General features: G+C 40.3%; 1 protein-coding gene across 6 annotated transcripts in view; it reads right to left on the reverse strand.

The window, feature by feature from the left end:
- LOC133488054 (CAP-Gly domain-containing linker protein 4-like) overlaps window positions 1-16,529 on the reverse strand; it is a 44,842-nt gene that overhangs the window by 27,429 nt on the left and 884 nt on the right. For all 6 annotated transcript variants that reach the window (XR_009791544.1, XR_009791543.1, XR_009791542.1 and 3 more), the window contains exons 2-6: window positions 15,961-16,104; window positions 14,916-15,055; window positions 13,340-13,433; window positions 12,989-13,150; window positions 4,292-4,410 (exon numbers count right to left, since the gene is read on the reverse strand). Coding sequence is in view for 3 of the 6 variants with exons in the window: in XM_061795474.1 (XP_061651458.1) it covers window positions 4,292-4,410; window positions 12,989-13,150; window positions 13,340-13,433; window positions 14,916-15,055; window positions 15,961-16,084 (639 nt within the window). In the remaining 3 variants the exon portion in view is untranslated. The remainder of the gene's footprint in view (window positions 1-4,291; window positions 4,411-12,988; window positions 13,151-13,339; window positions 13,434-14,915; window positions 15,056-15,960; window positions 16,105-16,529) is intronic.

Raw genomic sequence — 16,529 nt, forward strand, 5'->3', positions numbered from 1 at the left:
CCACCGCCCAGCTCGCACTGCACCCGACCCCTATGGCCTCTCCCACAGGTGGTGAGCCCATTGGAAGGGGGACCCACGTTACCCTTTCGGGCTGTGCCCGGCCGGGCCCCATGGGTACAGGCCCGGCAACCAGGCGCTCTCCTTTAAGGTCCAACTCCAGGCCTGGCTCCAGAGGGGGGCCCCGGTGACCCGCATCCGGGAAAGGGAAACCTGAGTCCATAATTTGTCTTCTTCATAAGGGGTCTTTGAGCTGTGCTTTGTCTGGTCCCTCACCTCAGACCTGTTTGCCATGGGTGACCCTACTAGGGGCATAAAGCCCCAGACAACTTAGCTCCTTGGATCATTGGGACACACAAACCCCTCCACCACGATAAGGTGACGGGTCAAGGAGGGGTAAGAAAGGGATGTCACTTAAATTTATATCAAGTCAAGGCAGGTGAGCAAATACTTTTGGGAATATCGTGTATTTGCATTATTCCAACGACCATGTTGGACTTGACTCAGGAACAACATTCTACTTGAATTTATACAAAGAGGATGATCATGATGGCATGAACACAGAGGATTGGATAAGTGGTTAAAATAATTTATAGGGTGAGATTTAGCTTGTTAATGACGGTAAGAAGTGCAGAGGAGTGACAGTAGAAGTAGGATAATTGGGTCACATCATTTTTGCTTTGCCACCCCCCATTGTGTAAGAGGTTTGCCTTTTTCTTCCCTAAATTATAATTTAGTTTCTTATGACAGTGGCCAAATACCTGCAACTACCTAATATGCTAACCACCACAATTTCAAGATGTTAAAAGAGCATTTTCCACATCAACCTTGGTCCCATGGATTTTGAGGTTTGCATAAAGAATTAAAGAACCGTTGCAGCTTTGAAAAGGGAAAAATGCAGCAAAAAGTGCTTTGGTGACACCCAGTGGAGAGTCAGGATAATGTCTACATATTTACAATGGAAATAAATTCCAAAAGAGAGAAATTGTTATCAACCTTTAGTTTGTATCTATCATATCTAAACGGTACAAAGGAAAATATGCTCAAATAATTTCATGTCCATGTCGCAATAGCTCTCAAAAGTTGTCATTATACAAGCGAGGCAACACAACAAAACCGATTTGACGAGAAAAAAATAAAAATAAATCAGTAAAAATGATTTAACACAATAAGCCAACAATACTTATTCAACAACATCCAACAATAAAAGACACTGCAAAAAGTACATAAAAATAAACATGAACCTGCACAAACCCTGTGAGCCCTAAAAGAGCAGTTCTATATTAAAAAAAATCTTGTCCAGGTGTTCTTTGTTGTCTCGTCAATTTGTTTGTATTTAGTTCCCTGCTTTCTTTCAGTCAGTGTGTTGCTGCATTGTCTTTTCTCAAATGTTGTTTGTCTTAGCCTATGTTTCCATATCCCGTCACGTTAATTAGTGGTGAGTAGTTTATTTTTTTTGGTTACTTTGATTATAGATTTTTGGACTTTGTTAAGTTACTATTTAGATTTTTCCATGTACCTTGTTTGCCATCTTTGTTTTTGTAAATAAATCATTTTTTCAAATTCCGGCACTCCGCCTTGCATCCCTGCTACCCTGCAGTTGGGTCCTCCACTTCCTTGCCTCAAACTCCTTGAAAACCTGACAGATTCCCTTTGAGTATGAATTAAATGATGAGGCTTTAGTATTAAATAATTAGACAAACTATAATAGTTTCTGAATGCTTTCAGCTCTGCAGTGTGACGAATGGAAATATTTACTAGATTTACTATACCATAAATTAAAGACTTGGCTTTTCAATGGTTGGTCACACAAACACGTTTACGATCAAACTTTCAGGTCTGAAGAGTTGCGATCAGCATTTTCAGTGTTTTACAACAGTTACGAAAGACTTTTCATTTAATTTAATTTTTAATAAACCGTAATTTGTATTACAAACAAGCGGATTGGAAAATACCGCCCTATGAAATACTGTGTAATCATGTTTAAAAGTTCTGGGAAGCTACATGTTGCTCCAGTAAACATGACACTTTTAATCAGAATGAAAAAAAACTATTAGCAGAAAGGATAAATCTTCGGTATTAATCTGTCTGACATCTAAGTAATAGAGTAGTTCACTTGAATAAAACAAAAAATACATTGATGGGTATAAAGTAGTAGAAATATAAGTTATTTGCATTTTATTGAGTAATTATCCATCCGTTTTCCATACCGTTTAGCCTCCCCTCGGGTCACAGGTGTGCTGGAGCCTTTTCTAGCTGACTGGGCCAGAGGCGGGGTACACCCTGAACCGGTCGCCAGCCAATCACAGGGTACATGTAGACACACTCACATTCACACCTACGGGCATTTTAGATTCTTCAATTAACCTACCACGCATGTTTTTGGAATGTGGGAGGAAACCGGAGTGCCCGGAGAAAACCCACACAGGCACGGGGAGAACATGCAAACTCCACACAGCGGAGGCCGGATTTGACCCCAGGTCCTCAGAACTGTGAGGCAGATGTACTAACTAGTCATACACCGTGTCACCTTGAGTAATTACTGGATCTATAATAAAATAAAATAATATAATTAGGAAACACTGTATATTAACAGCGAAAAAAGTCTGAGCACTGTGCGGGTGACTTAATGGCTGAATGACTCTACTTTTTTTATGTACCTTAGTTGTGTTCCATCATTCTGCTATACTGATTTGCATACCTTTTTTTCCCCATCAGCACACCCTGAAACATCATGTGGACTGTATTCAGACCTTTTGCTGCGACACTTAAAATGCAACATTGTGTCTGAACTTTACTCAAGATCGTCTTTCATATTTGCAGACCTTGGTTGGAATCCACCTGTGTTAAATTGATTCGACCTAATATGGAAAGACACACACACCTGTTGCTATATGGCCTCACAGATAATATCAGAGCAGAAACCAAACCATGAGGTCAACAATGGCCTTAGGAGCTAAGACACAGTGTTGTGAAAAGGTGACATAATTCTGCATTCAAACGTCATGACAGAACTTTTAAGACAGCCAGGACTCTTGAGTTCTGCACTCCTGGCTGAAGTCTTGAAAGAGCTTGATGCTCTCTGGCTGAGTTCAAGAAGTCCCAAAAAAAAAAAAGAACTGGGTAAGGAACAATGGGGTGGGACAAAATCATGACACTCTAAAACGTGACTCGGCTATGTCAACACACAGATGTTGTATGTTCCATCATACTACCAAACTTATCTAAACATATTTCAACTTATATTACCATGTTGATTTTGAAGTTGGGTTGCACCTTTTCTGTTTAAAAATAAATACCCAGAATTGCAATCACTATAGTGACTTTTATTTGATGAGTGTTTTTTAAAAAAAATTTACAAAAAAATAAATAAAACAATTGCTTAAAAGTGAAAAAAACAGACACGACTTAAAGCCTCATGCTGTGAGTCTCAGCTACAGAACTGCTAAGTAGAGAAAGTACAGAGATATGGATTTAAAAAAAAATAAAAAAATTTAAGCGTTCAAAAGAAGACCATAAAGGACCTCAAACTGGGGCGACAATTCCCCTTTCCATGAACCTCCCAATATGACAATGAATCGATGCGCACACAGCTCAGTTAATAGGTGTGCACCTTAGAAACACCTCTGAATGTGCTGGAGTACCCAGAAGGAGCCTTGATTGGAACGCTCAGGGGAGAGATGAAAATTGTTCTCTATCGACATGCACCAATCATTCACAGCTGAGAGAAGAAAGAATAATGCAAAAAAATAATGGCAGAAAATCCCCTAAATACCAAAAAGACTCAAGGCTGTATTAGCCTGGAAAAAGTGCTTCTCCAAAGTACTGAGCTATGACAAACGCATTTAAAAGTTTTGGGGTTTTTTTTGTACCTCCCACATTCTAAAACCATTGTAGGTTCTTTGAAGAGTGGACTCTAAATTGTACTGTGTGAGTTGAATGGTTAATGAATGGTTAAATGGTTGAATAGGTGTGAGTGTGAATTCGACTTTACACCTGCGACCCTAATGAAGATAAGCGGTATAGAAGATTGATGGATGTCTTTTCCATTAGGAGGCACGTTGATGTTAGTGGGGGACAAAAAAAAAAAAAAAGTAATTCAGGCTGCAACAGTTTTTCATTTTTTAATCTGAATACGAGGATAGTTTTCTGTTTCCACATGACACTCCACTGGATGAACAGTGTAAAAAATAAAAAAAGGATGAATGGACATGGACTCCAGATGTACTGTACTGATGTAGAAAAACACAAAAAGAAGATTCTAAGAGAGCAAAGAAGAGAAGATGTAGCTTACTTTGAAAGCAGGATTGGCTCCCAGCTCCAAGAGACACGAGACAGCGGATGTACACAGGTTAGACGCGGCAATGTGCAGGGCGGTGCCAAAGTCAAAGTCACTACAGGTCGCATCTATGTCTTAGAAAAACAAAACAGAGGAATTTATTATGATTTTGAAGAGATTTTTAAGAAAGTAACGAAAGATTATCTCATTACTCTGGTATCCAGCAAATATAAATAGTTTCAGTAATCCTAATTGACCAAAAACTGAAAATGTTTCATCTGATTTCATGTCAGACAGTGAGAGAAAAAAAAAAAAAAAAAAAAAAACATCTTGTGTCTTTTCATATTGTGTATGTAAATTTCTGGTTTCAAATGTACCTGTGTTCATGTCTGTCTGTCCATTTTCCTTGTGTTTCCCATTCATCCATACATTGTTCACCAACACTCAACCTATTTTAAATTTACAAACATGAGCGATTAAAATTACCAAGTGCTTTAACTACATAAAACCAACAAATGCACTATTTATCACTTTGTTGAATTGTTTTTTTTTTTGGACATACTTGGCAAATAAAGATGATTCTGATTCTGATTTAAAACTGCACAAATGTACAAAATACATAATTTATTTTACTCAACGAACTGTTTCAAATTAGCGCATTGTTATGACTTAAGGAGAACAGGTGTGTTCTCTGTTAGAGGAGTTAATTTTTGGAATGATTTGACACTTTTTAGAAATATATTTTAAAAAGTAATATAACAATATAGGAATCAGGCATGAACAATTAATTTAAAAAATACTGGAACTTTTGATTGTGTTAGCTTGAATGTTGTGATAAATTTGTACATCAGCAAGTTTTTGTTTTCTATTGTCTTGTTTTTTTCTTTTACAAATTTATTTTAATTCCTGAAGATGAAGACATTTGTTTGGGTTTGGGCCTAGAAGGTGCTCTTGCTGAAGTATGTTTTGTTTTGCAAAGAAGAAGGGCGTAGGCATAATAAACTGCAGCTTCACCCTAAGGCTTTTCAGTTAGCTTTATACTTTGTTGCATTTTTGAAATGACTGATTAAAAGCTAATCGAATGAATCTACCTACACACCTGTGTTTGCATTCACTCTTGAGAGTTCAGTGCGTGATGTCCCTTCTTTCCTAAGTCTATTTGATTTTAGTATCTGGAGTATTCTTAAAGGAGCCTTTTAATGCAGTGAACATTGGCACTTATTCCATAGTTCTGGACTTAAAAATATTTTCTGCATAAAGAATTCTTCTCCAAAAAAGACTCAGGATATATTTTAGGCTTACTTTGTGATGTTTTTTAACAGATCTTTGCCCATCCACATTTTGGTCAAAACTCAACTTCAGCCGTGACGTACACACCAGAAGCAGGTCTGATTTCCCTGTACTAATTAACGTACTTTGTTGGCTCTTAAGCAAGGCGAGGGCATAATTGACGCGTTATACAAAATATGAATTTTTATTTATTTTTTTAAGACAATAACGAGTTGAAATTGTGAGATTAACTACAGTGGCGTGAAAAAGTATGGGCCCCTTCTAAAATGCTTATATTTTTGCATAGTTTTGCCACTTTAATGTTTATGATCATCAAACAAATGTACCGTAAATTTCAGACAAAGTGAACTTAAAATGGTGTTTTTAAATGGTGATTTAATTTATTAAGGAAAAAAAACTATTCAGTTACCTGGCCCTGTGTGAACCCCCCCTCCTTCCTTGTTAAACCATAAATTACTTGTGGATAATCACAATTTTTGTTTAATTTTCACTGATCACACCTAAGCCTGATTACCTCCAGACCTATTCAATCAAGAAATCATTTCAACAGAATCTGTCCCGACAAAATCAGGTTGGACAAAAAAAATCTAAAAACGCTGCAACAAAATAACACAATCCAAAGAACAGAACAGTCAAGAAATAAATTCCACCATCTATAATGCTGGAAAGGGTTACAAAAGCCATTTCTAAAGCTTTAGGATTCCAGTGAACCACAGGGAGAGCCATTATACTCACACGGAGAAAACATGGAACAGTGGTGAACCTTCCCAGGAGTCTTCTTCTTTTCCTTTCGGCTTGTCCCGTTAGGGGTCGCCACAGCGCGTCATCCTTTTCCATGAGAGCCTATCTCCTGCATCCTCCTCTCGAACACCAACTGCCATCATGTCTTCCCTCACGACATCCATCAACCTTCTCTTTGGTCTTCCTCTAGCTCTCTTGCCTGGCAGCTCCATCCTCATCATCCTTCTACCAATATACTCACTCTCTCTCCTCTGGACGTGTCCAAACCATTGAAGTCTGCTCTCTCGTAACTTTGTCTCCAAAACATCGAACCTTGGCTGTCCCTCTGATGAGCTCATTTCTAATTTTATCCAACCTGGTCACTCAGAGAGCGAACCTCAACATCTTCATTTCCGCCACCTCCAGCTCTGCTTCCTGTTTTCTCTTCAGTGCCACTGTCTCTAATCCATACATCATGGCTGGCCTCACCACTGTTTTATAAACTTTGCCCTTCATCCTAGCAGAGACTCTTCTGTCACATAACACACCTGACACCTTCCTCCACCCGTTCCAACCTGCTTGGACCAGTTTCTTCACTTCCTGACCACACTCACCATTGCTCTGGACGGTTGACCCCAAGTATTTAAAGTCCTCTACCCTTGCCATCTCTTCTCCCTGTAGCCTCATTTTTCCCCCACCACCCCTCTCATTCATGCACATATATTCTGTTTTACTTCGGCTAATCTTCATTCCTCTGCTTTCCAGTGCATGCCTCCATCTTTCTAACTGTTCCTCCAGCTGCTCCCTGCTTTCACTGCAGATCACAATGTCATCTGCAAACATCATGGTCCACGGGGATTCCAGTCTAACCTCATCTGTCAGCCTATCCATCACCACTGCAAAAAGGAAGGGGCTCAGGGCTGATCCCTGATGCAGTCCCACGTCCACCTTAAATTCTTCTGTCACACCGACAGCACACCTCACCGCTGTTCTGCTGCCCTCGTACATGTCCTGTATTATTCTAACATACTTCTCTGTCACTCCAGACTTCTGCATGCAGTACCACAGTTCCTCTCTGGGTACTCTGTCATAGGCTTTCTCTAGATCTACAAAGACACAATGTAGCTCCTTCTGACCTTCTCTGTACTTTTCCATCAACATCCTCAAGGCAAATAATGCATCTGTGGTACTCTTTCTAGGCATGAAACCATACTGTTGCTCGCAAATACTCACTTCTGTCCTGAGTCTAGCCTCCACTACTCTTTCCCATAACTTCATTGTGTGGCTCATCAACTTTATTCCTCTATAGTTCCCACAGCTCTGCACATCACCTTTGTTCTTAAAAATGGGCACCAGTACACTTTTCCTCCATTCCTCAGGCATCTTCTCTCGCACTAGAATTCTATTGAACAAGCTGGTCAAAAACTCCACAGCCACCTCTCCTAGATGCTTCCATACCTCCACAGGAATGTCATCAGGACCAACTGCCTTTCCATTTTTCATTCTCTTTAATGCCTTTCTAACTTCCCCCTTACTAATCATTGCCACTTCCTGGTCCACCACACTTGCCTCTTCTACTCTCCCTTCTCTATCATTTTCCTCATTCATCAACTCCTCGAATTATTCTTTCCATCTACCTAGCACACTGCTGGCACCAGTCAACATATTTCCATCTCTATCCTCAATCACCCTAACCTGCTGCACATCCTTCCCATCTCTATCCCTCTGTCTGGCCAGCCTGTATAGATCCTTTTCTCCTTCTTTAGTGTCCAACCTGCCATACATGTCATCATATGCCTCTTGTTTTGCCTTTGCCACCTCTACCTTTGCCCTGTGTCGCATCTCAATGTATTCCTTTCGCCTCTCCTCGGTCCTCTCAGTGTCCCACTTCTTCTTAGCTAACCGTTTTCCTTGTATGATTTCCTGTACTGTGAGGTTCCACCACCAAGTCTCCTTCTCTGCTTTCCTGCCAGAAGATACACCAAGTACTCTCCTGCCTGCTTCTCTGATCACCTTGGCTGCAGTGGTCCAGTCTTCTGGAAGCTCTTCCCGTCCACCGAGAGCCTGTATCACCTCTTCCCGAAAAGCTGCACAACACTCGTCCTGTCTCAGCTTCCACCACATGGTTCTCTTCTCTGCCTTTGTCTTCCTAATTTTCCTCCCCACCATCAGAGTCATCTTACACACCACCATCCTATGCTGTCTAGCCACACTCTCCCCTACCACTACCTTACAGTTGGTAACCTCCTTCAGATTACATCGTCTGCACAAGATGTAATCCACCTGTGTGCTTCTACCTCCGCTCTTGTAAGTCACCCTATGTTCGTGCCTCTTCTGGAAAAAAGTGTTCACTACAGCCATTTGCATCCTTGTTGCAAAGTCTACCACCATCTGTCCCTCCAAGTTCCTTTCCTGGATGCCGTACTTACCCATCACTTCTTCATCACCCCTATTACCTTCACCAACATGTCCATTACAATCTGCTGTCCATTACAATCTGCTGTCAATTACAATCTGCCTTCCCAGGAGTGGCCAGCCTATATAGATTACCCCAAGAGAACAGCAATGACTCATCCAGGAGGCCACAAAGGAACTCAGGAGAACTCCAGGCCTCCCTTGCCTCAGTTAAGGTCAGTGTTCATGGCACAATAAGGAAGGGACAAAGCAAAAAAATGGCATCCATGGCAGAGTTCCAAGGTAAAAACCACTGCTGACCAAAAAGAACATAAAGGCTCATCTTATTTTTGCAAAATAAATAAATAAATAAATAAAACAAAAAACAAAAAAACAAAAAAAACATCCAAATGATTGCCAGACTTTTGGGAGAATGTTATATGGACTGACGTGATGAAAGTTGAGATTTTTGGAAAGTGTGTGTCGCTACTTCTGGCGTAAATGCAGCACATCATTTCAGAAAAAGAACATAGTACCAACACTCAAACATGGTTGTGAGAGTGTGATGGTCTTGGGCTGCTTTGCTCCTTCAGGACCTAGACAACTTCCTGTGATTGATGGAACCATGAATTCTGCTCTTTAACAGAAACTCCTGAAGGAAAATGTTCAGCCATCAGTTTGTCAGGTTACATGGGCAGCGTCGATGGACATTTTTAGGTCTTTCCAGAGATGTTCGATTGGAATCAAGTCCGGGCTCTAGCTGGGCCACTCAAGGACATTCACAGGCTGCTCCTGAAGCAACTCTTTTTTTATCTTGGCTGTGTGCTTTGGGTCATTGTTGGGAGGTGAATCGATGCCCGAGCCTGAGTTCCAGAGCACTCTGGAGAAGTTCTCTTGAAGAATTTCTCTATATTTGGCAGCTGTCATGACCTTCTGGATGGTTCTCCTATCTCCACAAGGAAAGGCAACACTGGAGCTCAGCCTTAATGACCATAAGGTGTTTGTTCACCTCTCTGACCGAGGCCCTTCTTCCCCAGTTAGACTGCTTGGTCGGACGGCCAGATCTAGGAAGGGTCCAGGTGGTTCCAAAATTCTTCCATTTCCAAATAATCAAGACCACAGTGCTTTTCGAGACCTTCAATGTTGCCGAAATTCTTTTTTCATCCTTCTCCATCCCAGATTTGTGCCTTGACACAATCTGGTCTCGTAGGTCTGCAGACAATTCCTTAGACTTCATTGCTTGATTTCTGCTCTGGTATGCACTACCAACTATGAGACCTTATATAGACAGGTGTGTGCCATTCAATCAAATGAACCTTCATTCAAGTTGGAGAAGCATCTCAAGGATGATCTGTAGAAATCAGATGCACCAAAGCTTAAGTTTGAGTGTCTTAGCAAAGGGTGTGAATACTTATGTACCTATTATGTTTGAATGTTTAAATTTTTTATAAATTTACACAAATGTATGAAAATATGTTTTTACTTTGTCATTATGGGATATTTTATGAAGATTTTTTTTTTAAACTCTACTCAAATAAACTTTGGAATAAGTCTGTAACATAGCAATATGTGGAAAACATGAAGGGGTGTGAATACTTTCTGGTGGGACTGTATACAAGACTCATTGCCAGTTATAGAAAACGCTTGATTTCAGTTGTTGCTGCTGAGGATGGGCAAACCAGTTATTAGGTTTAGGGGTCATTAGTTTTTCACACAGGGCCAGGTAACTTTGAATGTTTTTTTTACTGAATAAATGAAATCATTTAAAACAAATACGTTTAGTTTACTTGGGTTATATTTTCCTGATATTTCAATTTGTGTGATAATCTTAACCATTAAAGTAAGGAAACTATGCAAAAGTATAAGAATTTGAGAAGAGGGCCAATACTTTTTCACGGCACTGTAAATGTGTGTCGGCTTGTTCAATCGCTGTGATGTTCCTTGTAGAGACCAGTCACCTCTGTTAAATGATGTATTTGCGAACTGTTTCTTGTGTTGATTGCATCACTCACCTTTGACAAACATTTTTGGAAGATGACATAACACAAGTGTTAGCATTTATAAAGTTTTTGTATGATCGCTGTTGTGTGCCACCGCAGACTTTAATTGGCACTGCTGGCTGTCATCATGGCGGAGACCCGACATTACACCACTATGTTCGTACTATTTATTTTATCAGGCTATGAGACTTAAAAAAAGATTTTTGGGTGATGACTTTAGACAGGCATTCGATTTTGTGACATTAAAAGAGGAGGGTAGGAACTCGCTACATTTACTCCTTTACAGTTACTCAAGTAATATTTTGGATAAATTGTACTTGTCAAAGTAGTTTTAATGAAGGATACATTTTACTTGTACTCAAGTATTTATGTTCAGAACAAACTACTTTTACTCCGTTACAATAATCTACATGCCGCTCGGTACTTTCATTTATAAATAATTGCACGCAATCTATTTTTAAACTTTAAATTTTTTTACTTGTGCATTGGGGGCCATCGCTTCAATCCACCTTGATTACCATAGTGGTGTTTGACTCAAATTCACCAATCAAACGATATAAGAAAGTCACATGTCCGCACGCAACGTCTTCCATTGGGCTTCGCGGGGCATGTTTACATTATGAGAAAACACCTTGTGGTAAACTGCAGATATTTCTATTGTTGTTTTGGGAGTGCATCTGGCAACATTAGCCCTATTGTATGGTCATAAATCACTGTAAAACATGCTTCTTGGGGAAACGTGCCATGGTGTAATCTTAATCTTAATCTCGCTCTCTGTCTCGCTCTCTCTCCCTCTCACACACACACACACACACACACACACACACACACACACACGTTTTAAAATGATTTATCTTGGTCAAAATTATTTTACAACACGTTTTAAAATGATTTATCTTGGTCAAAATTATTTTACAACACAAAAACCTGGCAATTGAACATGGGTGTGTATACTTTTTGTATCCACAGCAGCCTTGTTCATATTTTTGTAATCTGCCTGGTGAGCCTACAGTATGATGCTGTTGAACAAGTAGAAACAATTTCATGTAAAACCATTTCTTGGAGCTGAATTTGCCTTCATTTGTTATTTTACAAAGATTCCATTTTAGATTTTATTTATTAGCTGGCACGGTGAACAACTGGTTAGCACATCCGCCTCACAGTTCTGGGGACCGGGGTAAAAATCCCGGCCCCGCCAGTGTGGAGTTTGCATGTTCTCCCCGTGCCTGGGTGGTTTTATCCGGGCACTGCGGTTTCCTCCCACATCCCAAAAACATGCGTGTTTATATTGTTCAGCAATATCTGAATTTGCGCATTCATATTTAATTTTGTTATTTTTAATTTTATTTGACGTTCATGCTCTGATTCAGAAGTTACTCACTAGTTACTCAGTACTTGAGTAGTTTTTTTTCCACTGAGTATTTTTGTACTCTTATTCAAGTATTTGGAGGACTACTTTTTACTTTTACTTCAGTCATATTATTCTAAAGTAACAGTACTCTTACTTGACTACTCTACCCACCTCTGCATATTAAAGGCTTTTTGTATGGTCATGGGGCTCAGCTGACTGCAACTATTATGTGCACGGCTTGCGGATTTTCTGATTTGCAAGGCTGGACTTCAATGTGCACGAATGGTCATATTGCCGTATTCTACCACTTGAATCAATAACTGCATAATAAATTAGCGATTTAACATAATTTTGGGGCGCTATAGATGTATTCATATGAGAGTCCAATGACATATGATTGCATGGCTGTGACGAGGAGTCTTGCAGCTGCCGCGCCGTGTTTACCATTTTAATCAGTGACACCCTAACAAATTAGTGATTTTTCAGCATTTTAAATTGGCGATTGAACATAATTTCCAATCGCTAATTTTCATGTGAGATAACTGCTGTTCATGAGAGTGTCTTTTTTATTTCCTGAAAAATGTAATTTGGGAGCTGAGGGGATTCTACCTGACAGCAACAATATATAAAATATGACTAAATACTGCCACTAATAGTATAGTACATTCCTATTTCCACACCGGTTATCCAGTGAATTTGGTCTCCACTTCTGCAACTAACATCATGGGGGGGGGGAGGGGGGGGGGTTGATTTAGGTGATGAAAAAGGGGTGTTCCAAACGCAATTAGTTAATTACCAACTGCCCCAACATAGATTGATATTATTGGAGATGACTGCCAGTTTCATTTTCTTGAGCAAAAACTACATAAAATCAACTTGTCCATGAAATATAGATCATTACAGCTCCATACCTACTTTAATTTGAAGAAAAAAATGGCACTACAAGCCTCTGCTTACCTCCAGGCTGAGAGGCCTGCAATACAACGCGAATAAGGTGGGGAACATCAAAGTATGCAGCGTAATGCAGAGCCCTCATGTTTGTCCAGCGGGAGCGGAGGTTAGGATCAGCTCCCAGGGCAAGAAGGTGGCGGGCGAAACCAGCCGCTGTATCTGCATCACCTAAAGAACAGAACAATGATATAAACAGTTAGTGTGTTGATTGTAAGCTCCTTGTACTGCATTTTGTAGAATTACTATTGAGTAGCACTGGTTACCATGCCAAACTGGGTTATGTTCATATTAAGTCATGATAAAAAGCCAAACTTTTAATGTTCTCTTAATATTTGACACACACTAGTCGATACTAACCAATACCCGGGGCACCAGCCTTGCAGCAGTAGTGCAGAAGGCTCATGTCTGTCAGACCATCGCGATCATTTACGCCACAACCTCTGTTAAGGATCTGTGCAAAAAATAAATATACACTAGAGACCAGTGAAGTCTATGAACAAAACAGGCAACAAGATCACGAACAATAATAAAATCTTGACGAGCAACAATTTTTTTGCTACACCCAAAACCAACAAAGCGACACAGCAAAAAAAAAAAACAGGCAATTGAGTGAGACTTGAACGCACTTGTCTGAAAACAGTATATGAGTATAGCATACTGACAGCAAAACAAGGCACAGTTTCTCAATGGAGTCAGTTAATAAATAAGCAGGGATGCACTAAGTGGTGCGCAGGTGCACATGAGCACATAAAATATTAAAAGCGTTCCTGGCTGAAGTGTACCAGTGCACTTTTGCGCACCAAGCATTTTGCATTGTCTTTTTTTTTTTTTTGCACAGATGTAGACAGGGGATTAGAGTAGTGCTGTCTTCCACGAACAACTCCTTCAAACGAAGAAAGTAACTCATCTTTTGGGTGAACGTTACATTCAGTAACCACTTCATTTCTCAGTTTATTTGAGCTCAGCTAGGAGCCTGGGGCGCACGAGGAACTTCCCCACAAACGTCACCACTCGGTGGCTGAGTGCGCAGAGGACGCAGGCGAAGCGGTCTTGCTGCAAAGCAGATACGACTCGGACCCACCATCAAAATATGTCTTTACATGAAACCGGACGGTGGTATAAAAAGGATTGAGGACCGCTGCTCTCGAGAACTGCGCCAAATCAGCCGATTGAAGGGTCCCATGCTGAAAGTGTGTACTGTATCCTCCGCTGGATGGCTGTCAACCAGTGGCGGTGCTTGCTTGAATGACACCCTGTGCGAGACCCCTCGATGGCGCCACCCCGACCCCCACCCGCAACTTCCTCATCATCATTATTACTAATTTCAGTCTGAGCTGGCACGACCACAATCCTCCCTCATTTGGAAAAAAATGTGAAATAAATAACACGAAAAAGAAAATAAGTATCTATCAGGGGTTTTCAGTCCAGTATCCTACACTATACAGAATGCAAGGGATGAAATAATATACAATGTGTCGAAATGAATGTCTATTGCTTAAGGTACGTATGTATGTACAGGCTGTTTACCAACTGTGAACTGCCTCAGACTAAGACTAATAAAAAAGACCTAAAAGGACAAAACATGGTTGTGAGGTAATTGAACAGACCAAAAAAAAAAACATGTTTTATTGCTTCATTTGAAAAGAAAACAAGTAACGAATAGGACGTGTCTACAAAAGGACACAAGTTCATCCAGTGAGGTCAGTGGATCATGAAAAATTAACACCAAGCAACAACCACTGGTACTCATTTGAGAACCAGACCAACATTGTTACGTGCACCCCTTCAAATAAGCAAGAAGAAACAGCTGCTGCTTTAACCCTTGAGATGAGTGCTTGCCTATAGACTTTACCCCAGTGATCAATATCATCTCTAAGACTAACAGAAGTATACGCGTTGCTTACACAGTGGGGAAAAAGGGTTGCAATATTACCTCATTGCCAATCAGATCAATGTTCTTCTGAACCTGTGGAACCCATTGCCTAAGGACAGCAAACAGTTCCGGTATGGTGGTGCTGGGGTCTTGCATAACCTCCCTGCACTGCGGCTCGCTGGGATCAAAGAAGGAGAATTCTGCCCATGGTGGGTGGAAGAACACAAACACAGACAATAAAAAGTATCACTTGGGCTTAATCCAGATTTTTTTTTCCACCAATTTTTTTCTTCAGAAAAAGAAGGGGCCACGACCCTTGTGAGGATGAAGCGGTATAGACAAGGGGTGACGGCTGGAAAAAGAGGGGGGTGGGGGGGCCTCGTGGCAATGATCGGATCGAAATGAGGCTGTTGCTGTATGGATTCGGCATCGACCGACCAAACACATCAAGGACTGAGGAAGACCTACTTGAGTCTCGTGTTCTTTTAACAAACATTGTCCATCACCATACAATGAGAGGAATGTTGCCAATTTGCCCTCCATTATAGCCTGGAAGAGGGATTCCTGCATCTGTGGTCCCTTTTCAAGTCTTCTTCCTTTTTTCCCTAAAAAAGTTTTTTTTTTTGCATTTTTCCTGGGCGGTTTAGATCAGGGGATGTTGTCGATCTTTGTCAACTGTGAAGGCATTTGAGACTCTGTGATGAAAGGCTGTACAAATAAATCTGACTCGACTCATCTCTTAAAGCAGCTTTTTGAGCTACCAAATGCCTAATAACCTACAGCGCAAACTTCATTCATTATTTATTTATTTTTCTTTTTTTTTTCATTTATACTGTATTTGTGACACTTGGTGTTGATCTTCTCCAATCAAGTATTTGATTTCTCAGTAAATTTAGAGAATGCTGCTTTTTGTGTTTTGTCAGTGCAGTTTGTATAACAGGTAACGTTACCATATAGGAAAATTAAAGTTTTATGATTTTTTTATATGATTTTTTGTTTTTTATTTTATATTAGCTGCCAAGGAATGTAAAATCTTTTGTGATTGTGAACCTGTAAACTTTCTAAAGCAAGCAGCTCATGAGTGTGCATTCACGTGTTTTCTCACCACACTCGTCAGGCATCGGTGCAGATGCCACCTGGTGGATGACTGGCCGCTGATGGGGAGAGATTGTAGTGAGGCAGTCCAGGGTAGCATCTTCCTCCACAGGCTCTAAAACATCCTTTGTCATGTCCCTCTCGGGGCTCGGCGCTGAAACGATATTAGAAGCCCTATTCTTAGAAACTAAGTGGGTCTAATCTCAAGAAAGCAGAGACAACACAGTGAAATGGCTTCATTTAATGTTTCAAGAAATCTGCCAATTTAAGAATAACGTGACTTCCAGGCTGATTTTAGCAGTACATGCAAATTTACAGAATGACTATAATACTAACATTTTGTACAAAATCGTGGCAAAGTCATGGGAGTGCCATGCCTGCGTAGGAAAGCTGTATAATGTGACCACATGATGTATACCAGAGAATTGAATAGGAAGCCATAGTGAATAATTATACGAAAGATCCAGGTTCAAGTGGAGTTTTTGAGAAATTATTCATCTTAAAAGCCAAAGGAGGTGAGAAGTTAGTAAAATGTCCAAGAAAGTTGCTTCCTCATAAACAGTGTGCGTACACAGCAGC

This window comes from Phyllopteryx taeniolatus, chromosome 13, assembly GCF_024500385.1.
Source record: "Phyllopteryx taeniolatus isolate TA_2022b chromosome 13, UOR_Ptae_1.2, whole genome shotgun sequence".
Lineage (NCBI taxonomy): Eukaryota > Metazoa > Chordata > Actinopteri > Syngnathiformes > Syngnathidae > Phyllopteryx > Phyllopteryx taeniolatus.